At 36.0% G+C, this 26,131-nt stretch overlaps 1 protein-coding gene across 3 annotated transcripts in view; it reads right to left on the bottom strand.

Moving 5' to 3' along the window:
* LOC148942191 (uncharacterized) overlaps positions 1–26,131 on the bottom strand; it is a 131,422-nt gene that overhangs the window by 89,759 nt on the left and 15,532 nt on the right. The window contains exons 1-4 of one of the 3 annotated variants that reach the window (XM_089103461.1): positions 22,688–22,801; positions 22,351–22,520; positions 19,700–19,787; positions 13,092–13,143 (exon numbers count right to left, since the gene is read on the bottom strand). In XM_089103461.1, coding sequence (XP_088959587.1) covers positions 13,092–13,143; positions 19,700–19,787; positions 22,351–22,516 — 306 coding nt within the window. In that variant the 5' untranslated portion in view covers positions 22,517–22,520; positions 22,688–22,801. Of the gene's footprint in view, positions 1–13,091; positions 13,144–19,699; positions 19,788–22,350; positions 22,521–22,687; positions 22,802–26,131 lie in introns of those variants that run through there. The other 2 variants (XM_089103460.1, XM_089103462.1) reach the window with 2 other exon arrangements.

The following is a 26,131-nucleotide window of genomic DNA, read 5'->3' as shown; positions in this document are numbered from 1 at the left end:
AAGCTTTGATTGAACGTGTTTGGGAAAATGGTGGAGGTGAGAGGGGGGTTAATTACTCTCCACTCACTTTCGACTATTAAAAAAGGGCAATTTATTAAAAAAGACTATTACAAACAGACTATTAAAAAAGGGCAATTATTAAAGGGCAATTTAAATTTCCAATCAAATGAGCCCCTTTTGAAATTTCTACAACATTTTTCTATATAAACCTTATATGCCCCCAGGTTATAACTTACAACCCTTGCACCCAGGGCTCTGATGGGGTTATCATCCTAAAAGACTTAATTTCCAGAGCTTTCGAGTACGTTGAACAAAATGGATATCTCAAAATGTTGATTGGATGTGTTTGGGGAAATGGTGAGCATGAGAGGGGGGTTAGTTGCCCTTCAATCACTTTCGACTATTAAAAGGGCACTAGCCCTTTCAATTCTCAATTGAATGAGCCCTTTTTGATGTTTTTACAACATCGCTTTCTATATAAACCTTACATGCTCCCAGGGCGTAACTTACAACCCTTTCGCTGAGGGTTGTGGTGGGGGGGATGGGATGTCATCCTTAAAGACCTAATTTCCAAAACTTTCAACTGCGTGGAATACAATGACTATCTAAAAATTTTGATTGGATGTGTTTGGGGAAAAGGTGGGCGTGAGAGGGGAGTTAGTTGCCCTCCAATCACTATCGGCTATTAAAACGGATACTGGCCCTTTGAGTTTCCAATCGAATTAGCCTTTTTTGAAGTTTCTACGACAACGCCTTCTATAAAAACCTTATATGCCCCCAGGGCATAACTTAAAACTCTTGCCCCGAGGGTTGTTGCGGAGTGTCCTCCTCAAAAACATATTTTCTATCTGGAAATAAACTACGCTGAACAAAATGGCAATCTCAAAATTTTAATTGGATGTGTTTGGGGGAATGAATGATGTGCGTTGGGGGGGGGGGTCTAGTTGCCCTCCAATCACTTTCGACTATTAAAAAGGGCACTAGCCCTTTGAATTTTCAATCGAATGAGCCTTTTTTGAAGTTTCTACGACAACTCCTTCTTTATAAACCTTATATGCCCCCAGGGCATAACTTAAAACCCTTGCCCCGAGGGCTGTGGGGGAGTGTCCTCCTCAAAAAGATATTTACTATCAGGAAATCAGCTACGTTGAACAAAATGGCTATCTTGTTCTATCTTGTGGGGGAGTGTCCTCCTCATAAAGATATTTACTATCAGGAAATCAGCTACGCTGAACAAAATGACTATCTCAAAATTTTGATTGGAGTTGTTTGGGGTAATGATGGGCGTGGGGGGGGGGGGATAGTTGCCCTCTAATTCTTTTTGACCATTAAAAAGGACACTAGCCACTCCAATTTCCAATCGAATGAGCCCTTTTCGAAGTTTCTACGAAAACTCCTTCGATACGAAGTGCCAGGGTATTGAGAGGAAAAAACATTGTGCCCCAGGGCATAACTTAAAACCCTTGCCCTGAGGGTTGTGGGGGAGTGTCCTTCTCAAAAACATATTTTCTATCTGGAAATCAACTATGCTGAACAAAATTGCTAACTAAAAATTTTGATTGGATGTGTTTGGGGGAATGATGGGCTTGGGGGGGGGGGCTATTTGCCCTCCAATCACTTTCGACTATTAAAAAGGGCACTAGCTCGTTGACTTTCCAAACGAATGAGCATTTTTTGAATTTTCTACGATAACACCTTCTATAAAAACCTTATATGCCCCCAGGGCATAACTTAAAACGCTTGCCCCGAGGGTTGTAGCGGAGTGTCCTCCTCAAAAACATATTTTCTATCTTAAAATAAACTACGCTGAAAAAAATGGCAATCTCAAAATTTTGGTTAGGTGTGTTTGGGGGAATGATGGGGTTTGGGGGGGGGGGGGGCTAGTTGCCCTCCAATCACTTTCGACTATTAAAAAGGGCACTAGCCCTTAGAATTTTCAATCAAATGAGCCTTTTTTGAAGTTTCTACGATAACACCTTCTATAAAAACCTTCTATAAAAACCCCAGGGCGTAACTTAAAACCCTTGCCCCGAGGGCTGTGGGGGAGTGTCCTCCTCAAAAAGATATTTACTATCAGGAAATCAGCTACGTTGAACAAAATGGCTATCTTGTTCTATCTTGTGGGGGAGTGTCCTCCTCAAAAAGATATTTACTATCAGGAAATCAGCTACGCTGAACTAAATGGCTATCTCAAAATTTTGATTGGATGTGTTTGGGGTATTACAAGGGTTACTTATAACCCTTGCCCTGAAGACTGCGGGGGAGTGTCCAGCTCAAAGGTACAATTTTCTGAACTTTAAATTGCATGGAACAAAATGGCAATCTAAAATTTTTTATTGTATAGGTTTGGGGATATGATGGGCGTGGGGTGGGGGATAGTTGCCCTCCAATCACTTTCGACTATTAAAAAGGGCACTAGCCACTCCAATTTCTAGTTTCTACGACAACTCCTTCGATACGAAGTGCCAGGGTATGGAGAGGAAAAAACATTGTGCCCCAGGGCATAACTTAAAACCCTTGCCCTGGGGGCTGTGGGGGAGTGTCCTTCCCAAAAACATATTTTCTATCCGGAAATTAACTACGCAGAACAAAATGGCTAACTCAAAGTTTTAATTGGTTGTGTTTGGGGGACTGAGGGGCGGGGGGGGGGGCTAGTTGCCCTGTTATCACTTTCAACTATTGATAAGGGGACTAGCCCTTTGAATTTCCAATCGAATGAGCCTGTTTTGAAGTTTCTACGACAACGGCTTCTATAAAGACCTTATATGCCCCCAGGGCATAAATTAAAACCCTTGCCCTGAGGGTTGTGGGGGAGTGTCCTCCTCAAAACACATTTTCTATCAGGAAACCAACTTCGCTGAACAAAATGGCTATCTTGAAATTTTGATTGGATGTGTTTTGGGGAATGATGGGCGTGGGTGGGGGGGGGGGGCTAGTTGCCCTCCAATCACTTTTGACTATTAAAAAGGGCCCTAGGACTCTCGATTTCCAATCGAATGAGCCCCTTTTGAAGTCTCTATGACGACCCCTTCCATACGAAGTGCCCTGCTCTAAAGTAAAAAAATAATATATGGTACATTGTGCCAACATTGTTCTTATATGCCCTCAGGCCATAACTTAAAACCCTTGCCCCGAGGATTGTGGGGGAGTGTCCTCCTCAAAAATATATTTTCTATCTGGAAATCAACTACGCTGAACAAAATGGCTATCTCAAAATTTTCGATTTCATGTGTTTGGGGGAACGATGGGCGTGTGGGGTGGTGGCTAGTTGCCCTCCAATCACTTTTGACTATTAAAAAGGGCACTAGCCACCCCAATTTCCAATCGAATGAGCCCTTTTCGAAGTTTCTACGACAACTCATTCGATACGAAGTTCCCGGGTATGGAGAAAAAAAAAAAAAAAAAACACATTGTGCCCACATCGTTCTTTACTTAGGTAGCGCTAGCGCGCTGCCTATGATTTGATGATAAAAATGATTTGATTCCAGAAAAAAAATTCTTAGCCTCAAATGCACATTAGAGATCAGTGACATCTGCTAAGGAGAGGCATCCAACCCCCGTACCTTGTTTTGAATATGCTGTATGATTCTTGTATACAAGTCACTCCGAGATAGGGATGAAAACACAAGTTTAATAGCCTGAAATGCACATTAGAAATCAATCGTATACTAACCAGCAAACGTTACAAGCTCATTTTACCCGAAGGTGAATATCAGAAACATAACAGTCAAAAGCATAAAACCTACACCAAGGCTGATTCTGACAATCTTGAGAATACCGATTAGATGAAATGTAGACACCGGAACGTGAAAGGTTCTAACGTTCCAACAATCAAGTATGAAACTATTAACAATAGTTTATATTAAATAATATACAAAGTAGAGCTGGAATTCCAGCAAATGTTAATGAAAAGGCATTTTTAACAGTGTAGCTTCGTTGCAGATGAAAGAGATGCGTTACCTAGTTTTTTTTTTTCACTGTATTTCAATATATCTTCAAAGCATCACAGTGATCTACCAGCAGAAGTTACATGAGGTTCGGGGGGGGGGGTTAAAAACATAGAAGCATAGTTGACCTAAACCAGTTCTTCTAACATTATTCCATGCAACAGTATTACCTTATATTTTGTTATGACTGTGTTCAGTGGTCGAGTGATTTTTGTGCGAACTTCTGGAGAGCGCAAATTCTACAGAATAAAGCCTTTTGATTGTTGGGATATTATGTTGGAGCAGTTAATGACAAAACCACTTAAGTCTTTACGTAAGACAAATTCGTTTTTCCATTTTCTCATATCAATGTCGGAATAGTGTATATCCTTCAGTCTGTAGTCAATTCGTTCGTGTTAATACCGCCTTTCACACATATGATGCAAGGAATGTCGATAATTTCGTAGTTGAGCCTTGAGACTCGACAAAAGCTGGCTTCACTATCCATTATTTAGCTACAGAAATTTGGAATAACATTTCGGCTGGCATTCAAGGGACTGAGCATACTGGCTTCTTTAAAATAGATTAAAGAAACATTCCTTGAATGGATAATTTATTATCAGATTTTTTCACCCCCTCCCCCCTCTGGGTACGACCTTGATCGGTTGAGAGTAAAAGAATTGCAGCCGTTTTTATAAGGCATTGTGTTGTCTACCCGATGTGGCTGTTGTAAATCAGTCAGTCAGTCAAATAAATCAGCCAGCCATTGTGAAAAAAAGAAGCATTTTTCTTGGTTCAAAAGCTGATTTCATTCCTACAGGCGAACTTTCTAATATCAATACAAAGAGAAGAGCAAAGGCTAAACTCACATTTCTTTAGCAATGCAAGACCTTATCAAAGCTTAAGAGGCACACGTGATACCATCCTCTTGCCTCAGTGCCAACTATAGAAAATGAAATGATATGATCAATCGAAATCACGGACTGAAAGTAGACCACGGCACTTATGAACCCGTGGGAAAATTCTCCCCTTCTCAATCTCCCAATTTTTCTATTCATTGATTTAAAAACATATTCGGCTCAAAAAACTGTGACACATCTTAAATACTTTTACATTTTAACCTGGCTTCAACTTGGAACTGGTGCTTGTCTGCTTGATCGAAAATTTCATCTGGATAGCAGAACCTTGGTTTCGTGGCGGAAGCTTAGAACATATTCAGATAGTCAACCTCGACATAGACAAAAATATTTCCACTTCAGCTCACTCAACGTGGACACTGGCTCAAGGACAAGCAGAACCATCCGTTTTGGAACCAGACGGGAATTGTCCGCGGTGTTTCAAAATGTAATGTTGCATTCATCAATCCATTCTGAGGTTCAAAACCTCCGTAAAAACGTTCATACTTACTGATGTAGAGTATTATTTGAAATAAGCGCTTAAACACAAAGGACAGTGAAGAGGAAATTTGATTGTTCGAATTGGTTAAAGGAAAACTTACATAATCATAAACGTCTTGTAAAATTAGCAAAAACTACCAATTCCACTTTTAATGGAAACTACCTTCATATACAGTGGTTGGTAGCAGAGGGCGCCACGTTTAGAAATAAAAATGAATGAATAACCAGCAAACATAAGCTAATTGCCATATGGCACCAAATAGGTTAAGAAGGCAAAACTTTCCTTTGAAGGTGTAGTTGTCTTTGGGATCCAACAGGTTGGTGATGTTTGAATTTTTATGGGCGAAATGCGCTGTCAAGTTCACTAAACTAGTTTTGCTTATTTATTTTCACGGTTCTAAGAGGCAACACTGACAAAATATGCTACTTCCCAAAAAAATTCGTAAATTTTATACAACAAAAAGAAAAAAAAAATTAGAAAATTGCAGTTTCTAGGTATGAATAAACCCAAGATTGATCTCAGAGGCAGAAAATATGTTCATTTTGAAGTCCTTGGTACTTCAAGTATTTTGTTTTAACATGGGTCACTGATTAACCTCTTTTTAGATGGTCCAAATGTACTTGAGAACTGGTTGTGGCCAACCTGATCAGGAGAACCTTAAAAAGGCTGAAGAGTCTGTGTTGGCGGAAAAACTAACCTTTGGTAAAGCTGCTGAGCAGTTAGGCTTAAAAAAGACAACAGTATTTGATGATGTAACATGGGCGAAAAAACATCTTTGTGAAATCAAAAGTGAGGGGGTCGAAACAGCCCACGCAAAGGAACTAGCACATTCAGAGGTAATTGGGACTTTTCTGCGAACACTGTTTACCCAAAAACAAGAGAGAAAGATTTCAATATCTATCTTCAGAAATGTAGCTTAATGAACCTCATTCTGATGCCGTCCGAAAGATGGTTTATGACTGGCTATTGATGCTTTCTATCATAGTCGCAATAATTTGGGCTAAAGATTAGATGGCTGGCTTAGACTGATACACAAAACTTTAAAAAGACGCAACTCGGAGCTTTCAACACGAACGCCGGAAAACACCAGCCAAGCAAGACTGGCTGGGTTTAATGCTCCAGTTGTCAAACAATTTTTCAAGGAACTTGAATTCATTATGTCCGTTATCAATTCAGAACAGCTAGAATTTGTAATTGCGACGAAACTGGAATTCCTACTGCTGTACAAGCCCAATGTATTGTTGCAAAGAAAGGAACAAAACAAGTTCAGGTAACTGTCTCAGCCGAAAATGACAAGAACGCCCCTTCCTGTGTTTCGTAAGTGCAAGTGGATAGACGATTTCCCTGATGTATGTCTTTTCTTCGTGTTAAAGTCCCTGAAAGAATGTTTCGAGACGCCCCTTCCCTTGGGTATACCAATCTTGCATATCTAAATGGTTGGATAACAGCAGATATTTGTTACTTGTCTATTCCAAATTTCCAAAAGCTAGTCAAAGCAACTTTGGAAAATTCAGTTCTATTGTTGCTTGACAATCATTAATTTAAATCATCAATTTCCGTAGCCGAAAAGGGATCCACCTTCTCAAATTCCCAATACATTATTCATATCGCCTTCAACCACTGAACGTGTCACCTTATAGTCCTTAGGAATGCGCTGTCGATGAGTGCTATGATTCCTGGCTTCAGCAAAATCCAGGTCAAACGATATCTGCGCAGGATGTCGCAAAACTCAATCATTCAAAAGATGAGTCCTCAATACGTAACCGCGGTTTTTTTCATGACAGCCATATGGCCATTGAAACCAGATGTGTTTTCTAAGGGTGATTTCCTCCCAGCATCTGTAACAGACAGAGCTGAGCCACAAGAGAGATCCCAGGAAGAGGAGTTGCTTAAGGGAATTGAAGACTCCAAGGAGTAGCTTTACATTGGTAGTGAATCAGAAAAAGAGCAAATCAGATGAAATCCCAGAGTATTTGTTTTGGTGAAACTCTCTGTTGGAAAACAGGAAAATTCTGCTATTCTTTTATGCAGGATAAACTGAACAAACCAAAAATGAATGTGCTCTAATGAATTTTCTGGACAATTCTTAATAGTGACAAATTTATTTTACCAGTGAACGTTAGATATAAACAGATATTGGGCTCAACCTTCCAGTCCCTCATTTCATAGGTGGAACGGGAAAATCATTGAGGCCTAGTATTTGGATGTGACCTTTCCGTCTACAATGTCAAGTGAATGAGGCGTTCGTGTGTGCTTTATGTAGTCAAAAATCTAGTTATTTTGTATTTTAAATATTACTGTTCGAGTATATAGCTGAAATATTTGGCCCGGTCTGATTGGCCCCTTTACTGTCTGCCTTGACCACATGATCAGGGTTATTCAGGGTACAAGAGAGCCTATTGATCAAGGGTATACACACATTTAATGTTGACACCTAAAGTTCTCATAAATTCATGCTAGGACGCCAATTTTTTTTTTCTACTCTGTGTATAAAAATCAAGCCTATTGGTTTAAAAATAAGACTGGTAGCAGAAATAGTGAAAATCGTTGGCGACGGCCCCCTCTTCTCTACAAACAAAGTAGAAGGCATCTACTTTATTTGACGAAGGAATGGTCAAAGAATGGTAAATGATAGGTGTTTATTTGCTTGTTCTATTCCCACAAGAGGATTATATATATATATATATATATATATATATATATATATATATATATATATATATATATATATATATATATATATATATATATATATATATATATATATATATATATATATATATATATATATATATATATATATATATATATATATATATATATATATATATATATATATATATATATATATATATATATATATATATATATATATATATATATATGTTGTGTGTGTGTATATATATATATATATATATATATATATATATATATATATATATATATATATATGTTTATATATATATATATATATATATATATATATATATATATATATATATATATATATATATATATAATATATATATATATACGCTTATCAAACCTCTCAATTAATTTTAAAGTAACCTCTTTATAAGAATAAATAAAAAAAAACAAGTTTTTTTTAACTGAAAGTAAGGAACGACGTTAAAACTTAAAACGAACAGAAATTATTCCGTATATGAAAGGGGCTGTAAGTTTTAACGTCGTTCCTTACTTTCAGTTTAAAAAAAAACTTGTTTTTTTTATTTAATTTTTGAACGTTTTTGAATTAATGCAGGTTTTGATTTTGGCTCACCGTACATGGATAATTAAAAATAATTGAATATTAATTTTACTTTTATTTGGTTAAATGGCTTTCCCGAAACCTGTTTAATTTTATTTACGAACGTTTTTATTAGTAATAAGTATACGTAAGTTGCAAATTAACTTATGTAACGAACCTCTATATTCTTATATTTTTAATACGTATATTAGAGGATTCGCCTCCTAGTCAATATCTTGTACTCTAAGCTAAAGTTCGAATTTTGTTCCCATTCTTTAAACTGACCCCTTAATCACAAATGCCGTTAATTAGAATAAATAGCTCTTAGGAAAGTACTAAAAAATCTTTGGCTTAAAGAGCGAGGTATTGGCAAGGAGATGGATCCAATCATATACGTAATGTTTTCTGTCGTTTTAAGTTTTGATGTTGCTCCTTACTTTCAGTTGCAAAACTTGTTTTTTTTTATATATAGTTTCTTATCTTATTCGGCACCCCCTTCATAGCAATGTCCCTTCTCCCATTAAAACTTCCTTCATGGTCAGATCCTTCCACATCACCCCCGCCCCACTCCCCCCCCCCCACTACCAGAAAAAATCCCCTCTGAAAACGTCTGTATACTTCCCAATAACCAATACTATATGTTAACATTGGGTAAGTTCATAACTTTCAGCCCTTCCCCCCGGGGACTTCGGGGGATTAAGTCATCCTAAAAGACATAGTTATCATAATTTCGACTACGATGAACAATTTTGCTATCTCAAAATTGTGATCCGGTGACTTTGGAAAAAAATGATCATGGGAGGGGCCTAGCTGCCCCCCAATTTTTTTGGTCACTTAAAAAGGCCAGTAGAACTTTTAATTTCTGTTTGAATGAGCCCTCCATCGATATTCTAGGACCACTGGGTCGATACGATCACCCCTGGGAAAAAAAACAACAAACAAACAAACAAATAAACACTCATCCGTGATCTTTCTTCTGGCAAAAAATGCAAAATTCCACATTTTTGCAGATAGGAGCTTGAAACCTCCGCAGTAGGGTTCTCTGATACGCTGAATATGATGGTGTGATTTTCATTAGGGTTATATAGCTTTTAGGGGGTCTTTTCTCCTTTTTTCGAAAATCAGCCAAATTTTCTCAGGCGTAACTTTTGATATGTAGGACTAAACTTGATGAAATTTATATATTTGAAATCAGCATTAAAATCTGATTCTTTTGATGTATCTATTAGTATCAAAATTCTGTTTTCTACAGTTTCGGTTACCATTGAGCCGGGCCGCTCCTTACTTACAGTTCGTTACCACGAACTGTTTGATTGCCGTCTGCTCCGATAGCCAAGAGTTCACTGCCGTTTTTTCGCCGTCGTAATCATTATAACGATTGTCATTGAGTTGGCAACTGGTTGTACTGGAGACGAAACATTGGTTTCGAACACCCAGATCAGGGCAACAGAACATGGGATGGAAACACATACACTCCCCTGTAAAGTGACACATACACACATACACTCCCTGTAAAGTTGAAGGCCAAACAGACTCTTTCCCAGCGGAAAATCATGGCGTCGGTGTTTTCGAATAGGTATTGTGTTTTTTTGTTCGATTTCATGCAACGAGGAGCCACTAATAATACAGAAAATTAATGCCAAAATTTATGAAAGCTCCACAGAGGAAAACTTGGCATGCTGACATAGGGAAATGTCCTTCTTCATGACAATGCAAGACCTCTCACTTCAGGTTAGACCCGTAACTTGTTGAACAGTTTTGCCGGGATGTTATAAATCACCAACCCAACATTCCTGATTTTGCGCCGAGCGATTGCCATCGATTTCTCCACCTCAAGTAACACCTCAGTGGCAACCGTTACAATGATGTCGACGACATAAAAACGGCAGTGAATTCTTGGTTATCGAAGCAGGCGGCAAGTTTTGATGAAAAGATTACTTTAAAATTAGTTGTGAGGCATGATAAGTGTTTGAACGAACTTGGCGACTATGCCGTTAAATAGAGTAAAATATGTACATTCTGAACTATATATCGGGAGTTCATAAAGTTATAGTTACTTTATGAACCATATATACTATATGTCGTCCTTAAATATCGTGAGAAGGTCCATTCAAACGAAAATAAAAAATTCTAGCATCTTTTAATGTAGCATAAGAGATCATGCTAAAACCAAGTGACGATTTCTGCTATTTGTGTCGCAAGACAGCTATTTTGCCGGAAAAGGGCCAAATTACCATCGAGCGAAAATTCCAAGATAGTCAATCGCTTTAAAACTATCGGAAAAGTATTTGCGTAACCTACTCTAAAAAAGGTGAGGAAACACGTCCAATTTGGTTATTTAATGGCCGAAATATACCTAAAAACAACCTTATGACTGGTAGCTCCACCCCCAACCAAAATCATGCATAGGACACAACTCAAAAGACCTGGACACAGTATTACATCTGATTTGCAACATGTTTTTATAAAAAGATGTGATTTTTTTGTTTTTGTGATTTTTACTGTTTTCGCCTTTTTAACCAATAAAAACGAGAATTAGTGAAAAAGAAAGAACAGTTAAATATAAAAACAGACGATAACTTTTCCAAGGGTTAAATTTTCTTTTGCATTGTCTATCCAAAATACATCATCTTGGTCAGAAATAAAATTCTCGATTTCAAAGGCCAAATGAAGATTATAAAAAAAAAAGTTATTCGATGCCCAAAACTTTAAAATTTCAATGGGGTGGGGGGGGGGGCGTCTTCGGATTTTAATCCTCTAATGGCGTGTCATATTGTTTGGAATAAGTTGCCTGAATCAGCTCGAGGGTGCCACTCATTCGGTTTGTTTAGGAGAAAAAAAGGAAAAAAAAAATTGTTAAAAATTTTTGGCTTCGTAGATGTTATTTTTATTTATGTTTTTATATTTTTGTTTATTTTTTTTTTTTTTGTTAGTTTTTTTTTTAGTCTGTTTAATCTAATTAATTAATTTAGCTTATTTATTCTATTTTTCTATAGTTTTCATTGTATCTATATTTTCTTTTCTTCTCCTTTGTATGTGAGTAAGTGTTTTGTTTTTCATTTTTGAGTAAGCATTTCATGTCTTCCCCCTTTGTACAGGCCAATGAGCCTTTGGGGGAATAATAGCATGTAATATTGTATGTGTATATATAATGAAGAATAAAACTTATCTTATCTTATCTTATCTTATCTTATCTATCAAATGGGGACCTCCCTCTCCCTAAAACCAGTTACAAAAAAAATAGCGACATACAGCTGACGATACAGAAAATCCAAGTATTTGGCATAAATCATCCACTAATGAAACCATGTATAAGCGTGGTTGATTCCCTTTAACATTAAGCACTTAAGACAAATATTAATATAATCAAAATGGAATAAAACAGTTAAAAAAACAAATTAAGACACTACTTTCCCCAAGCTACTAACTTCTGATAAAATTATAAATGAACAACATTTATTTTCAAATTAACATACCTGTATACATTAATTACTTCCTCTTAACAAAACACGATAAGAGCGAAACCCAGAATTGAACTCAATCTCTGAAAGTACGATGCATCAATCTACTTTAAAACTCGAGGCTTTTGGGAAGGACTTCAATTCCTATTCATAAATATTAAAAATTTTAGGGAAATAGGAATAAATAAATGTCGAACTGGATATTTCCAATGGCCAATTATACCAAAAACAGGCAATCAGGGTACATAGATTATGGAGAAAGCACTGCCCTTGTTTGCATTTCTAAAGCTGTAGGTTACATTAAATGCCGTTACGTTACTGTTGCATAAAACATACTTCCGGATCTTGAAATAAAAAATTGAGTCCAATGCATTATCATCCCAAAAATCCCATCTAAGGCAATTATCTCAAGTGTTAATAGCTTAAATTGATTTATTTCCAGTAAATAAAAAGCAGATAATAATCCCTAAAATTAGACAATCCAATTAGCACTTATCATCAAAGAACTGCAGTAATAGTAAAATATATCAGTAACGATAACTGCACTACAGTGATTACAAAACACTAATAAAAGACATTGATAAAATATCCTTAGGATATTGAAAACAAATGGTTAACAAATTTCAAAAAAAAGAAAGAAAGGAAAAGAAAACGAGCATGATCAAATTCAAAAAAAGGGCCGTACCATGGATGTGAAGGGGGAGTGTTGGCTTTAAAATCTTCTATAAGCAACCAGTAATTAATTTTAGTGGTATTTTGACCATGATTGCGGGAAACCATATTAATCCCAAAAAAACTTCCTTGATACGACCCTGATCAAGAACAAAGAAAAATTCAAAACAAAAGTTCCTTAAAAAAAAAAAAAAAAAAACCCTAGTAAGTTCAAGTTGTCTACTGAACAAATATCACAATCTTTCGTTATCACAGGCTGAATCACAGACTCCAAGCTTATATTTCGGGGGCTAGATATAGCTTGTTTCACTAATTTATAAATTAGAAAGAAAATGATTTATACTATACCAATAAGTGGCTTTGTTTCGAAAAGAAATTATAACATACTGTTCTCTGTAGTGCTCCAGTTTGTTGTCCATCAGATGTGGCTCCAGGGACCCTAAAAAAAAGTTTACATTAAAAACTAGCGTTTTATGCAAGAACAAAAAAAAATACTAAAAGTTTTTATATATGAAAGACACCAGAAATTGATTAATTTTTTCCCTTTCTTCTATCAGTTCACAAAGGAACCAGAGAAGACACAATCAGGCTTTGAATGAAATTTGTGATACTTGAGGGTCTTTTACTGAAAGCCCAAGGGAGGGGTGCTGCTGATAGTCTTCAGAAAAAGGGTGATATGTCCAGGTGACTTCTGAAGTTTAAACTCGAAATATTTAAAACAAAAGTGTACACAGGATCGATCCAGCGATCCAGGGGGAGTGGAATCGAGAACATTGGAAACAATGCAGTTTCAGATCAAGACGGTCCGAACATCACAACTATGTAAAATTAATGTTTCCATAATATTTTCCAAATAAATTCCCACTTGGACAACCCTTATGGGAGATTCTTCCTGTGGGTAGGTACGTCTGAAACGAATATTGTTCTTTAAATTGCAGTTCTGGAGAATACCACACTCAAAGTGCAATGCCAAATAATAAAAAAAATTACGCCAAAAAAGTAACAGAATCCATGACTTTGTTTTTCCTCTTTTAGCTCTCTTTAAAGTGTAATTTTCCTATCGGTTATCCAAGTGTTTTCCAATCTCTCCTACGATAAATTACTTCAAAAAATTCTGAATGAAGCAGAAAAAAAGTATATTTTTGACTTGTCAGAATTTGAGAACATTTTCTGGAACGATGGGATGTCTAACAGATTGAAAAGCTTCAAAACAAGACGGTAATCGTACATAAGTTATTAGCAACCATAAAAGCACTGGAAAGCCAAGCTTAAAAGATTTATATGAGCTACTAACAGTTTTCATAGTTTCACAGCAGTGATATATATTCTCTTTGTTACCATCAACGGTTGCATAAATTCAGCGGTTTCTTGTCTCCTATTGCAGAATTAATTTTACGACACTTTCCAAGAATGGACTTCAAGGAAAAGTAAACAGCGTGATTAAAATATAAAACGATCAGAAACAAAGCCATATAATAAGTGAACTTTAAAACGAACAGGAATAACTACAGATGAATAAATGAAACTTAAAAGAAACAAAAATCAAAACAGTACAAGAAATTAGATATAAAATCCCTGAAGAATCTTCACAATAATTTTGTATTACTCCTTAAAGGAATTTTTCCGTAAAATAAGTTAAACTCTTATCCCAATATGTATACTACTCTATAGGTTTCTGTGGTAAGATAAAAATTCGACTTTTGTAGATTTATCAATCAAGAAATGATGCCAGTGGTGGTAGGGGGAGGGGAAGTATTGACCCTTTTTATTCTTTTAATCACCTAGTCAATCACAGAGATGGCCATTGAGAATCAATTATTGAGGGGAAATTTTGGGCTGAGCTACAACGCACTGCCGCTGTCAAGAAAACGATTGATAGGGTATTACGTGGTGGATAGTGATCGAGACTTGATAAATTGACTATTGATTTACTTGATTTGTCCAAGATGGGTAGCCTCTGTGGCAGCTTGCCGGGAAGTTAAAACTGATAAGATTCGCCTGAGATTTGGTAAACAGGTGTCTACACCCAAAGAATTTACCCCAAGATATGTTTGATCACTGACCTCTACCGTTAGAAGGCTAGTAGGCTTCAAAGTTTTGCAGTTATGGGACATAAACTCAATTGAGCACTTGAACCAAATAAAGCTGGTGGTCTAAAATTTTGGGATGTGTAGCTGACTATAGCTATCTACCAATCAAATTTCAAGCGAATCTGGGTACTTTCCAGTAGAAACTGGATGTGGACTGAAAGTAGATTATGCCTCTAAAAACCTGACCTCTTCCTCGTCTAGCTTGACACGCTTCGAGTAGAACACAATGCTTCCATACGTAGGTCAAATTAGGGACACACAGCCCAGTCAATCATCATTCTCTTGTCCCACTGGTCCAAGGTACTTGCCCTCTAAGTTTCAAGCCAAATGGGAAAAAATTAAAAATCCTGTTGTTTCTGATTCAAACAAGGTACAAAATCAGACCTTTAAGTGAAAGCGGGCAGTAGAGTAGGCGGGGCTGAAGAAGCCAATGGCTAATCTTGGTTCTCCAGTCCTGCAGATTAAAAATATTTTCATACTCCAATTTTTTCAAGGTGCAGCGTACCCCCTCCCCTTCCTGATACCCACCAGGTCAATCCATAGTTTCGAATCAACTCATTCTTGCATCACGCCACCAGATCATCCACAGCTTGTTTAATTGATGACTTAGATTGCTTGGAAGCCCAGAATGGGGTGGAAGCCTAAATTGGAACTATTCCAGGATTTGCCAAACTCTATTTTTTAAACTTCGAAACAATTTAGCTGAGGAGCCACAAGGCTATGTACTTTCAACTACTCATCAATCTCTTTTTATTTACCGTCGAATAACGCCTCGAATCGCATTAGCTTGACGTTTAGCTTCGTTTGTACAGAATAAGGCCCATTTTATGGACTAAAATTATTAAATTTTTTTTGTTCTTTAGATTCCCTTGGCCAAGGGTGAATACCCTGAAAGTTTCATGCCAGTTAGGTATAAATCATTTTTTGCGCACTTACGCTCTTTTGGGAAAATCTACCCTTCCCTTTTGGCGAAAAATACCTGTGCTTTGAGACCTCCTTGGCCTAGGGCACACTTCTTATTGCTTTCAACCCAACAGGAGAACAAATTTTAGTTTTAAAACATTGGAAGCCAGTAGTTCCTTCTGCCAAAGGCTAGTTGAGAACATTAATAGTCTGGCAGCTCCTTTTGGTCTTGACTGATCAAAAATACTCCAAGACCAGCTTGTTCCTTCTGGCTAGAACTGATGGAGCCCTCTCAGTCAAACTACTGCTGAAGATCAAGTGTCGTGGTCTACTCCTTGGATGACAAAGAAGAAAAACAGAAAAGAAACTTTTTAAGGGACTTCTTTTGGCTGCTGTATGGACTAGGGAGCCCTGTGAGCGTGTCAACACATCGGTATCGAAAATTCCTATACATCTGTGGTTCAAATAAGGTGCAGCATACTAATCTTTCCTACAAAAACGTAGGTGAAAAAATAGACCCTCTGCAGAATTTGAGGCCCTTTCTCCTGGAGTGAATAGGGTTATAATTATTTTGATCCAATATTATTACAGTATATATTGGCACAGTTTATACTTTTCTACTAAAGCCTACCAAGACAAATGGAACATTTACATAATTTAGGACCCTTGCTCCATGGAGCCCGGTGGGTCATGTCATTCCCAGAAGCTTATTATATAGCCTTTTTATATATTCATTCTCAAGCTAACTTAAGTAGATGTTCTTCTGCAGATGCAAAGAAGGTGCAATTTTAAGCATATATTAGTCCAAATTTCCTGGAGGTCGAACTATTTACCAGAAGCCTATGATACATCTCTAACAGTTGCATAAATCTTAGTAATTCAGAAAGGCTGGTTCCAGACCCCCCCCCCCTCTTCTTGCATATACTGAGTGTTTATTAATGCTTATACCCTTTTGATGATTTTACAGAATTTATTTTTGCTTTTAGAAAACTATGCGGTTTGCTCAAAGAGACCATTGTCTGATTTGTTTGAATGAATAGACTAGTAATTTATATCCCAATAAGGCGCTAATAGGCAAGGAACTATAAGAATGAAATTGGGATTTCAAGCACAGAGTTAAAAAGTGTAACCTATTTATGCAATTTATTTCCATACATTGTTGCTTTCTTCCTCAAAATATATTACAAAATAATTCATTGCTCTATTTTTTTTTAAATCAGTCAACAGGCCCTCAACCTAGAGAAGGTTTAGGCTGTAACCAAGGATGTTTGCAAGACCTTTTGTATAGGGGAGGTAAAAGCATACAAAACAGAGTAAATATATCAAACATTAGAAAACTGTAGGCACCAAGACTGTTTGGTAACCTGGTCCAAAATCATTTTTGCAATGAATGTTAACTAAAAAACAACAAAAGAACATAATCAGGAGTATTAGATTGAAAGAATAATTTTATTTATCAATGTCATATATCATGAAGTTTTTGAAATGACAAAATTAAAACCCAACCTTTTTAATAATAAGAAGAAGAAGAACCTAAAATGAACAGTTCCATGGCAGTAGCTCCTTTGCTTTACAGGCTATACGAAAAGCAAAGGCTCCATAGCATTTACTTGCTCTCACCGATTATGGCTATCTCAGCAATAAAAAGACTGGACGACATTCAGTTACCCAGCTGGCACATAATGGATGAAAAATTGATGATCCCCAAGCTATAGCGAATTCCCTTAATCATCAATTTACCTCTATCTTCACACCTGTTGACAGTGCTCCACTACCAGATTGCCCCAAGTGTGACATCATAAGTGTAATGCCACCTATTGCTATCAGTAGAGTTGACCTTAAAGTCCGTCTAAAAAACCTGACCCCAAATAAGTCAGTTGCTCCAGATGGCATTTACCCTCAACTTCTAAAAGAAGCATATGCTGGACTGTCTCTTCCTTTTACCCAGCTTTTCCAGAAGTCTCAATATTTAAAGTTTATACCTGCAGAATAAAAGCTAGCACATATCACCCCAGTGCACAAAGGTAACAGGGATGAGGCTGTTAACTACAGATCAATCAGTATCACCTCTGCTGTGGGAAAAATACTTGAGAGCATAAGTCAACTCTGCAGTCATTCAACATCCGACTCAAAATAAGGTGTTGTCCCTGTGCCAGCATGGTTTCCCTTCTGCTAGATCAGTTAAGACCAAGCTTATAGATGCATATGAATATGTCACCGAACTTATAGACAAGGGTTCCCCGGTTGACATGATTTTGCTAGACTTTGCAAAAGCATTTGGTAAGGTGCGTCACAGGTGACTGCATATTAAGCTTGAAGCTAATGGTATTAATACAGAAACTATTGACTGGGTGATGCTTTTCCTTAGTAATAGAAAACAAGCAGTTAAAGTGTTTGGGGAAAATGGACTATCATTCTCTCTGATGCTGCAGAAGTGAGAAGTCAAGTACCTCAAGGCACAGTCCTGGGCCCAACTTTATTTGATATTTTCATTAATGATGCACCTTGTAACATCAAGAATAAAAATAAGCCTTTATGCAGATAATTCAAAAGAAATTGGTTGTTATGAGAGTTCAGAAAAAATAGAAACCATTCAAGCAGACTTGGACTCATTTACTTGCTGGGCAGGTACTTGGAAGCTGAAGTTCAATGTCGAAAAATGCAAGGTTATCCACTTTAGTAATAAAAACTCAAGACACCAGTACTCAATTGAGCTAATGGACAAAACAAGACAACCTATTGTCAGTAGTCATACTGAACATGACCTGGGTCTATTAGTTGATGAACAGCCTAAGTTTAATTTGCATGCTGAAACTGTTGCAGCAAAGGCTAGTCAGACTCTTTGTATATTTAAGAGAACTTTCAGCAGTTGTTTCACCCTCAGTTGCTTCAAAGCTCTACAAAGGTTTAATTTGGCCTAAGCTAGAGTTTGGCATGTGCATTGGCAACTTGATTAATATATCTGACCAAGAAACTCCAGAATCAGTTCAGAGGCATAAAACTAAAAGTGTCTGAGGTTTCTGTAACATTCCCTATCCTTCCCAGCTTAAAATATTGAATTTACCCTCACTGACTTATCAACAAAAGAGAGGGGATATGATTATGGCATTCAAGATACTCAACCACAAAAAACTTATCCCGTATGTCTTTCAACCAGATTGAGGACAAGAGGACAGGATCAAAACTTTTCAAGAAGCATGCCAACACAAGGCTATGTAGCAAATTCTTTTCTAATCAGGTGGTGAGTCTATAGAATTTGTCAGACCAGGAAACAGTCTCCTCTGCCAGCATTGAGGCATTCAAATCATCAGTAGACAAAAATGATGCAACAAGCCCTGGCGATTAGTTTGGGACTCGCCTGATCAGTCAGCACACTAATCTTCACTGACTGGTGACTACAGGATCATCCTATTGCAAATTAAGGCAATACCTGGTTTATTAATACAACAAAATTTATGCTTAACTTATTAATATTTAATCAAAAAAATTAGAACATGCCTAGTTATAACTGTGGACATTTTCACTTCTATCAAAACAACTTCAAAGCATGATCAAGATACATCAGAAAAAAGAAATTCATTTAAATTTCAGTGATGGAGCTTTTTAACTATGCTAAGAATAAAAAAAACTTATCCCCCAAAAATTCAACCTCAAATTAATGCTACACAGAAAAACCAGTGTTCTCAAGCAATAGTGAGCATTCTCTTATTGTTCTTGTTAGTAACAAGTTTTTTACTTTGCTAATTCAGATGGGCTGGTAACTAGGTTTTAAAAGATCATAAACTTTGAGCATGCCTAAAGTAACTGAAAAGACAAAAAAAAATATTTATAAAAAAATGAAGTGTAGATATTTTGTGTTGTTTCTGCTGTGGATAGTTTGACTACATAATAAATTTTACCAAAAATTAGTCTACTCTTCAGTGTGCTTTAATAATTCTTCGATGTTCTATAATTATTTACATCTTTTCCAATATTTAAACTGTTATAATTGCCTTCACTTACCATATTTTCTTTGTACCAGCAGGTAAAGGTATCCTTGATACAACGAGTGATGTATTCTTGGGAATCAATGCTGCATCATCTTGGTGCACTGCAAAATGAATAAATAAACAAATTAGCTAATCAATAAATAGAACATATTTGTTTAAAGGAGTGATTAGCCCCCCCCCCCCTCCCTCCTCTTACAAGAACTTTCACTGTATGTTTTAGATTTCCAGTTATGCTTAGGTCATATGTACCTATGAAATAAGGCCATGGACAGAAGATTAAAAGCCAAATGGGGGAAGGGGGTTCATCAAGATATTACAGAATGAACTGAAGACAACATTACATTAAGCTATGAAAGATGAAGCCAAAAATCAGGAGCACTATCTAAATGATCAGAAAAAGTACTTCTTTCTGAAGTAAGTGGAGGGAAATATCAGCTACGCATTCAATATATTACCTACACATTCAATATATACTACACATTCAATATATTATCAGTCATTTATACAATTAAAAAGCTGATATTTACTCTACTGACCACTTAAGAACTATAAAGTCAAATAACAACTTCTATGTCAGAATACAACAGCATCAATTCACCAAAAGGTGGGGGTCATAGTTTTCCAGATTTTTTAATTTTAAATTTTCTAGTTGAATTAATTTTTTGCTATCAGCCTTTTTTAATATAGATACTGACAGTTTTTTTTTTTTTTAATCTAGGTAGAATAATTTGAAAAGGAATATGAATACTTTCAATTTTCGATCTTGAATAGAAGAGCAAGCTTAAATTTGCAGATGACTTAGTTTCTTTGCTCAGCAGGTAGAGGTAAATATTATTGCCAATAGTATTAACTTAGTAACTTTTTCTGCTGCATTTTCCCTACCTATCTCCTAGTCTAAGACAAATGCAATCATATTCCACAACAAAAAGTCTGTCATGCCACCAAAATTGTTTGTCAATAATGTGGAAAAAGAATATACTGTAGCCCCTAAATTTTTAGGAATATACCTGGATCTAAGACTGACTTGGCAAAATCAAATCAACTGCGTAAAAAATTCGTGTATGCAAAGGTTACTCATCCTTAAGTGCCTGGTAGGGTCAAAGTGGGCTAAATCCCAAAATATAGTCTTTGATTTTTAAAAAGGTGTAATTGTTCAAAGATTGAGTATGCCATTGAAGTATATAGAGAATGTAGTAAGACTAATCTTGCCAAATTAGAAACAATCCAAAATATGGCTGGCAAAATTGCTCTAGGGCTTCATGCTCAGTGCCCCTCTAACAAAGTGAAACACTTAACTAAATTCAAAATCAACGGACTTGGTCAAGGCCTTTGGCCTCGACCTCGTTTTAGTGCCCTCTATTTTAAAAAGACAGAATATGCTGATCATCAAATATTACAGCAAGATACAAGCTATTGGTCATGAACATGATATTTTTAAGCTCACTTTTGCCCAAGATGATATTTCCCATAGTTTGACATCTATAAGGTCATGGAAAACATTTAACAAGCTTGTCCCATCTTAGAAACTTGACTCACCCAATTTCAGTCATTTTATCCCCCCCACCCAGGATATCAAATGTCACCTCCAACAACTAGAGTTGATACCCTTGCTAAAGACAAATTACCTGCCAATCCAAATACAGATACTTTTTCATGAGGAAATGACCACTTTGTATCCAGATTCTCTCCAAATCTCCACTAATGGCTTGGTTAAAGGCAGCAAATGCGGCTCTGCATCTGTTATCCCAAGTTATGCACTGAATATAAAACAAGAATACCTGACAATACTTCCATCCTCACTGCAGAGCTATTAGCAATAAAAAAGGCTTTGAAAGTCATCAATATTAATCCACCAGCTTCCAAAAGATTAGTATTGCTCTCAGACTCCAAAGGTGCCCTTCAGCTCATTGATAATATCCATTGGAGTGCTAAGGATACAGACCTGAGGACAATCAGAGATCAATTAATCAGTCTCCAAAATGGCCTTATTGAAGTCAAGTTCCACCATATCCCCAGCCACCAATGCATCAAATATAATGAGGCAGCAGACCAGCTAGCTAGTAGATCCTTGAATAATCCAATTAATCCCAATTTGAAGGGCCAGACCTTCAGAGACATACTGAGAAGAAGTTCCTTCAAAAACAAAAATACCCATTCCATCCTTATTTCCATCACAGGCAGATAACATTCTTTATTATAGAATCAAAAGCAACTCTATGATCCTGAGGAAAGAGGAATTTATTTGGCACAAACGAACCAATCCATATTGGAGATTTTGCAACTCATTTCCAGAATCCTTGATATACCTGATTTTTGAATGTCAATGCATCCAGCAAGAAGTAATCAACATTAGGAGAATCTTCTGTGAGGCAAAGCTCCAGCCTGACATGAACGTGTTGCTGCTCTAAAACCTACCAGCTAACACCAAAAGACATCTATACAAAAGTATTTTCGATTTCCTAAGACATAACAATATCTGCAAGTAGTTCACACAGATGGTAGCAAGACTTATTCCTGACCCATCATCCCCTGTAGATTGAAAATCGTCGTGAAGCCAAAAAGAGACTGAAGTGGACTCCAGAAGGCTTGCCATTTAAAGAAGAAGAAGCAAGTTTAAGAACAATTGCATTCAGCAATTCAAAAGCAACAAAGTATGCAACTAACCTTCTCTTGTTTGAGCATTTGTCAGCTGCAAGTCAAAATCTGTTATTTTCCCCAGCTTCTTCTGAGAGATTATTGCCTTTTTGGCATCACCAACAGAGATGTGTAGTCCATCAAAGAACACGGTGTCATGTTCAACTTGTGATTTGAATTTATAATGAATGGACATTATTCTAAAAAAGATTAAACACAATAAGCACACATGTTTGCAAGTATATTTGCCATATACTGTTTTCTATCCACCAAAAAAAACTTACGATTCAGCTTAAATAATTAGAATACAAAAGAGGTGATCTTAAGCAATTATAGAAGAAAGTTGAGTGCATAGCTGATTTCTTACCATAAACCAAGGCCAATACTCTCCAATGTCTGGAAGAAGTTTTTCAACAGGACCTATGATTCCTTGATCAAGCTGAATCTAGTTTATCTTCATTTTATTGTTATAGGAGCAGAACAGCTGTACCAATATAATCTCTATAACAAAATAGTCCTTTTCAGTGTATCCCATTAGTCTCCCAACTAGACAGCATCAGTGTAAATTTACCCCACTGGATGGAGTAAAAGAAATACTGAACATTCTTTTGTTAATTGGATGTATAAGAATCGAAACTTACTTCCTTCACTGATGTTGGTGCTGTTAGCACTTAATTACTTCAGAATAGATTGTCAAGTCATTAATTTATTCAAAACAGTCCAATTCAGCATAATAGTTATATAAAGACATAACAGGTTTCTTTTTTCCAAGAACAGGCTGACTTACTGTAGAAAAGACTTTGAACAAAGATTTTGAATATAATGATTTTTAATAAAGCTTTCAAAATATTTGATTCTTCAATGGTTTTAACTCAGAGAACAGAAAAAGCATAAACATCTTAAATTGCCAAATTTAAAGCTTCAACCTTTCACAGCAAACAACAAGGATGAGGATAAAACCTCATGCCAATAAAGAATAAAATAATGAAGTAAAGTTGTTGTTACCAGCAAAATGTATTTACACTTGCACTCATCAGCCTGCAAAATATTACCAGAGTATAATTTTTGTTTACATCTCTTGGCAGGACTGAAGTTTCTGTAGTTTCTTGGCAGTGCTAGTAGATGGTTCACTAATAATATCTTCTTAAATGAAATTGACTCATTATTACATTTTTATGTGGAATGTTACATTTTAAAAATAAAATGAGAATATACAAAAGGAGTAAAACCTTTAATAAATACAGTGTCTTGTTGTCTTAATCAAAAGTTTTACCTGTCATCATATATTTTAATTTCATTTCAGTCATAAGCAAAAAGGACATATGGCTTGAAATTATTCTAAAAAATTCTTACTTTACAGCATTCAAAAATGTATGTTTATTAGATTTTTACAGTTGCTTCTAGTTTATCTGCATTGCAACCCCTTACCAAGGGCAGATCCAGGATTTTTTAGGGGGGGGGGGGGCTTACGTTAATTAAGTAAATCACACTACTTTAGACTATGCTAGGGGGGTGCCTCCCTTGGATCCACCAATGCCCCCTACCCCTTCTAAAACCAGTACATAGTCCTAGGCTATATATAAATTTTCAGTTCTCCCTCTACATATCTTGTAATCAATATGAGCTCTTTAGTGCAATTATGAGCCTTTAAGAACCAAATACAAATTGAAATTATGACAGGTGCACCTCAGAAACTGTTATTTCTTCAACATAGATACTTAAATTAAATATCATGTATCAATATGAAGAAAAGAACTCAAAATAAGGAAAAGATATATTCAAATAAATATAACATTAAATAAAAGAAAAATATTTAAAATGATAATAAAATACAAGTTATTTTTGCACACTATGATGCCCTGAGAGACTAGAGGCTATCTTCTATTAAATTGTCAGAGAATTAAGTCAATTGGCCCAGCTTTTACTGAAACATAATGAGTTTTTTTTGCAGATCATGAATGGTCAAAAAATAATATGTTTATGCTACTCACCATGTTCTGTAGGATGTATAATCCAAAAATCAGTCAGCACCAACATATTCTTTTTAGTTGTCAACACACAATAAATCAACTAGCCCACCTAGACATTTCTAATATCCTGATGCCCACCCCCTCAAAATATTTGAATTGTGTTATTCAAAATTTTAAATTTAGCTTATTCACCTGAAGGAAGCTTAAAAGACCATTAATTAGGTAAATTTTTTAGGGTTGTCCTCTAAGAATATTTTATACTAATTAAAAATACTGTCAAATACAACAACTTTTATTCAATGCATAACTTCATTGCAACACTATCCTGTATCTTTTTTGCTCTGTAAAGGCAATTGAATGTGACATCATTCAAAAGAAAAATGTATATTTTTTTTTTAATTAAGGCTCTAAAGTAGAGACAGCAAAATGATGCATATTCTGCCCATGATCCACTAAAATATTACCATGATGGGAATCATGGCTTTAAATCTATTATATATATACTGTACAAGCATGAAAGGCAGAATTGAGTTCAACCATGATGAAAATTAATAATTATAAGACACACACAAAAACAAAACTAAATTAGGAGAAAAAGAATTGATTTATTTTATTCAATACAGGAGAAAGCCATAGGCTTGTCACAATACAAACACAAGAAATAACAGCTCAAAACAGCAACACTACAATGAATAAAATATTCTTCAATAAAAAACAACTATGCAACAACTATATTACAGAAACTGTTTTCCATAAAACTCAGTTTCAACAAGAGCACTCTTAAATGTTTGCACCGTTTGCGCAGAAACTACAGTATCAGGTAAACTATTCCAATTTTTTTTTTTGCTTGGTTAATAAAGCTACATTGACCTATTCTCTTGTGCACTTGCAGCTGATACAGTTTAACCAAGTTTTGTTAAGTGGCTGAGTAATGACTAAGCTTGAAGAAATCAGCCCAGTCCACATTATAAACACCCTTCATAATACAGAATGGATTTATCAGGTCAATCTTGTCCCATCAAAACTACAGGGACTACAGGTTCAAGCCCAAACATTGCAGTCAATGTTGATATGGTAAATGACTCAAATATGGTACAAAATTTGATGGCCAATGTTGAACCTTTTCAATTTGCTGCATCACATTTTCATGTGAGATACCATAACTAGGAACAATGTTCTACCACTGAATGTACTATTGTTTTGTATAGTGTCAAAAAAGTTTGAAGGTTACATTTCCTGAAACTTCTCTTAATTCAAACCAGACTATAATTAGCATTTTGCAATAATTATTGATACATGCTTATGAAACTTTAACTGGTTATCATTATCAAAGTAAATACCCAATTCTTTTACTGAATCCACATATGAAACAAGTGTATCACCAAGAAAATTATGATAAGTCAACTTTTTGAAAAGTAATGAAGTACATAACATTTTTGATGGTTTACAAACCCAGAGTTTGATTTACATCAATCCTTTGGGGCATTCAGATCCTCTTGAATAAGGGCAACATCTACTGGGGAGGTGACACTTTCATACAGTTTTATATTGTCTGCAAACAGTTTGACAGTATAGTGACAAAATACTTGAGGCAAATCATTGAAAAATCAACACTAGGCCAAAACAGTTGCCTTGTGGCACACCACTCAAAATTAGGCTCTCACTTGAAAGTGCACTACCAACTATAACTTGCTGGGAACAGCCAGATAAGTAATCTGTAATCCATACTAAAGTTCTACTGCCTAGCTTATACTTTTCACATTTTTCAAGCAACAAACTAACCGAAACTTTGTCAAATGCTTTCCTAAAGTCAATGTAAAAGCAATCAAACTTCAAACCAA

Source organism: Artemia sp. Qi Xiang Cuo, chromosome 17 (assembly GCF_049724085.1).
Source record: "Artemia sp. Qi Xiang Cuo chromosome 17, ASM4972408v1, whole genome shotgun sequence".
NCBI classification, from domain to species: domain Eukaryota; kingdom Metazoa; phylum Arthropoda; class Branchiopoda; order Anostraca; family Artemiidae; genus Artemia; species Artemia sp. Qi Xiang Cuo.
Note: the sequence above shows the minus strand (reverse complement) of the source record. Positions and strands in the feature narration are given on the sequence as shown.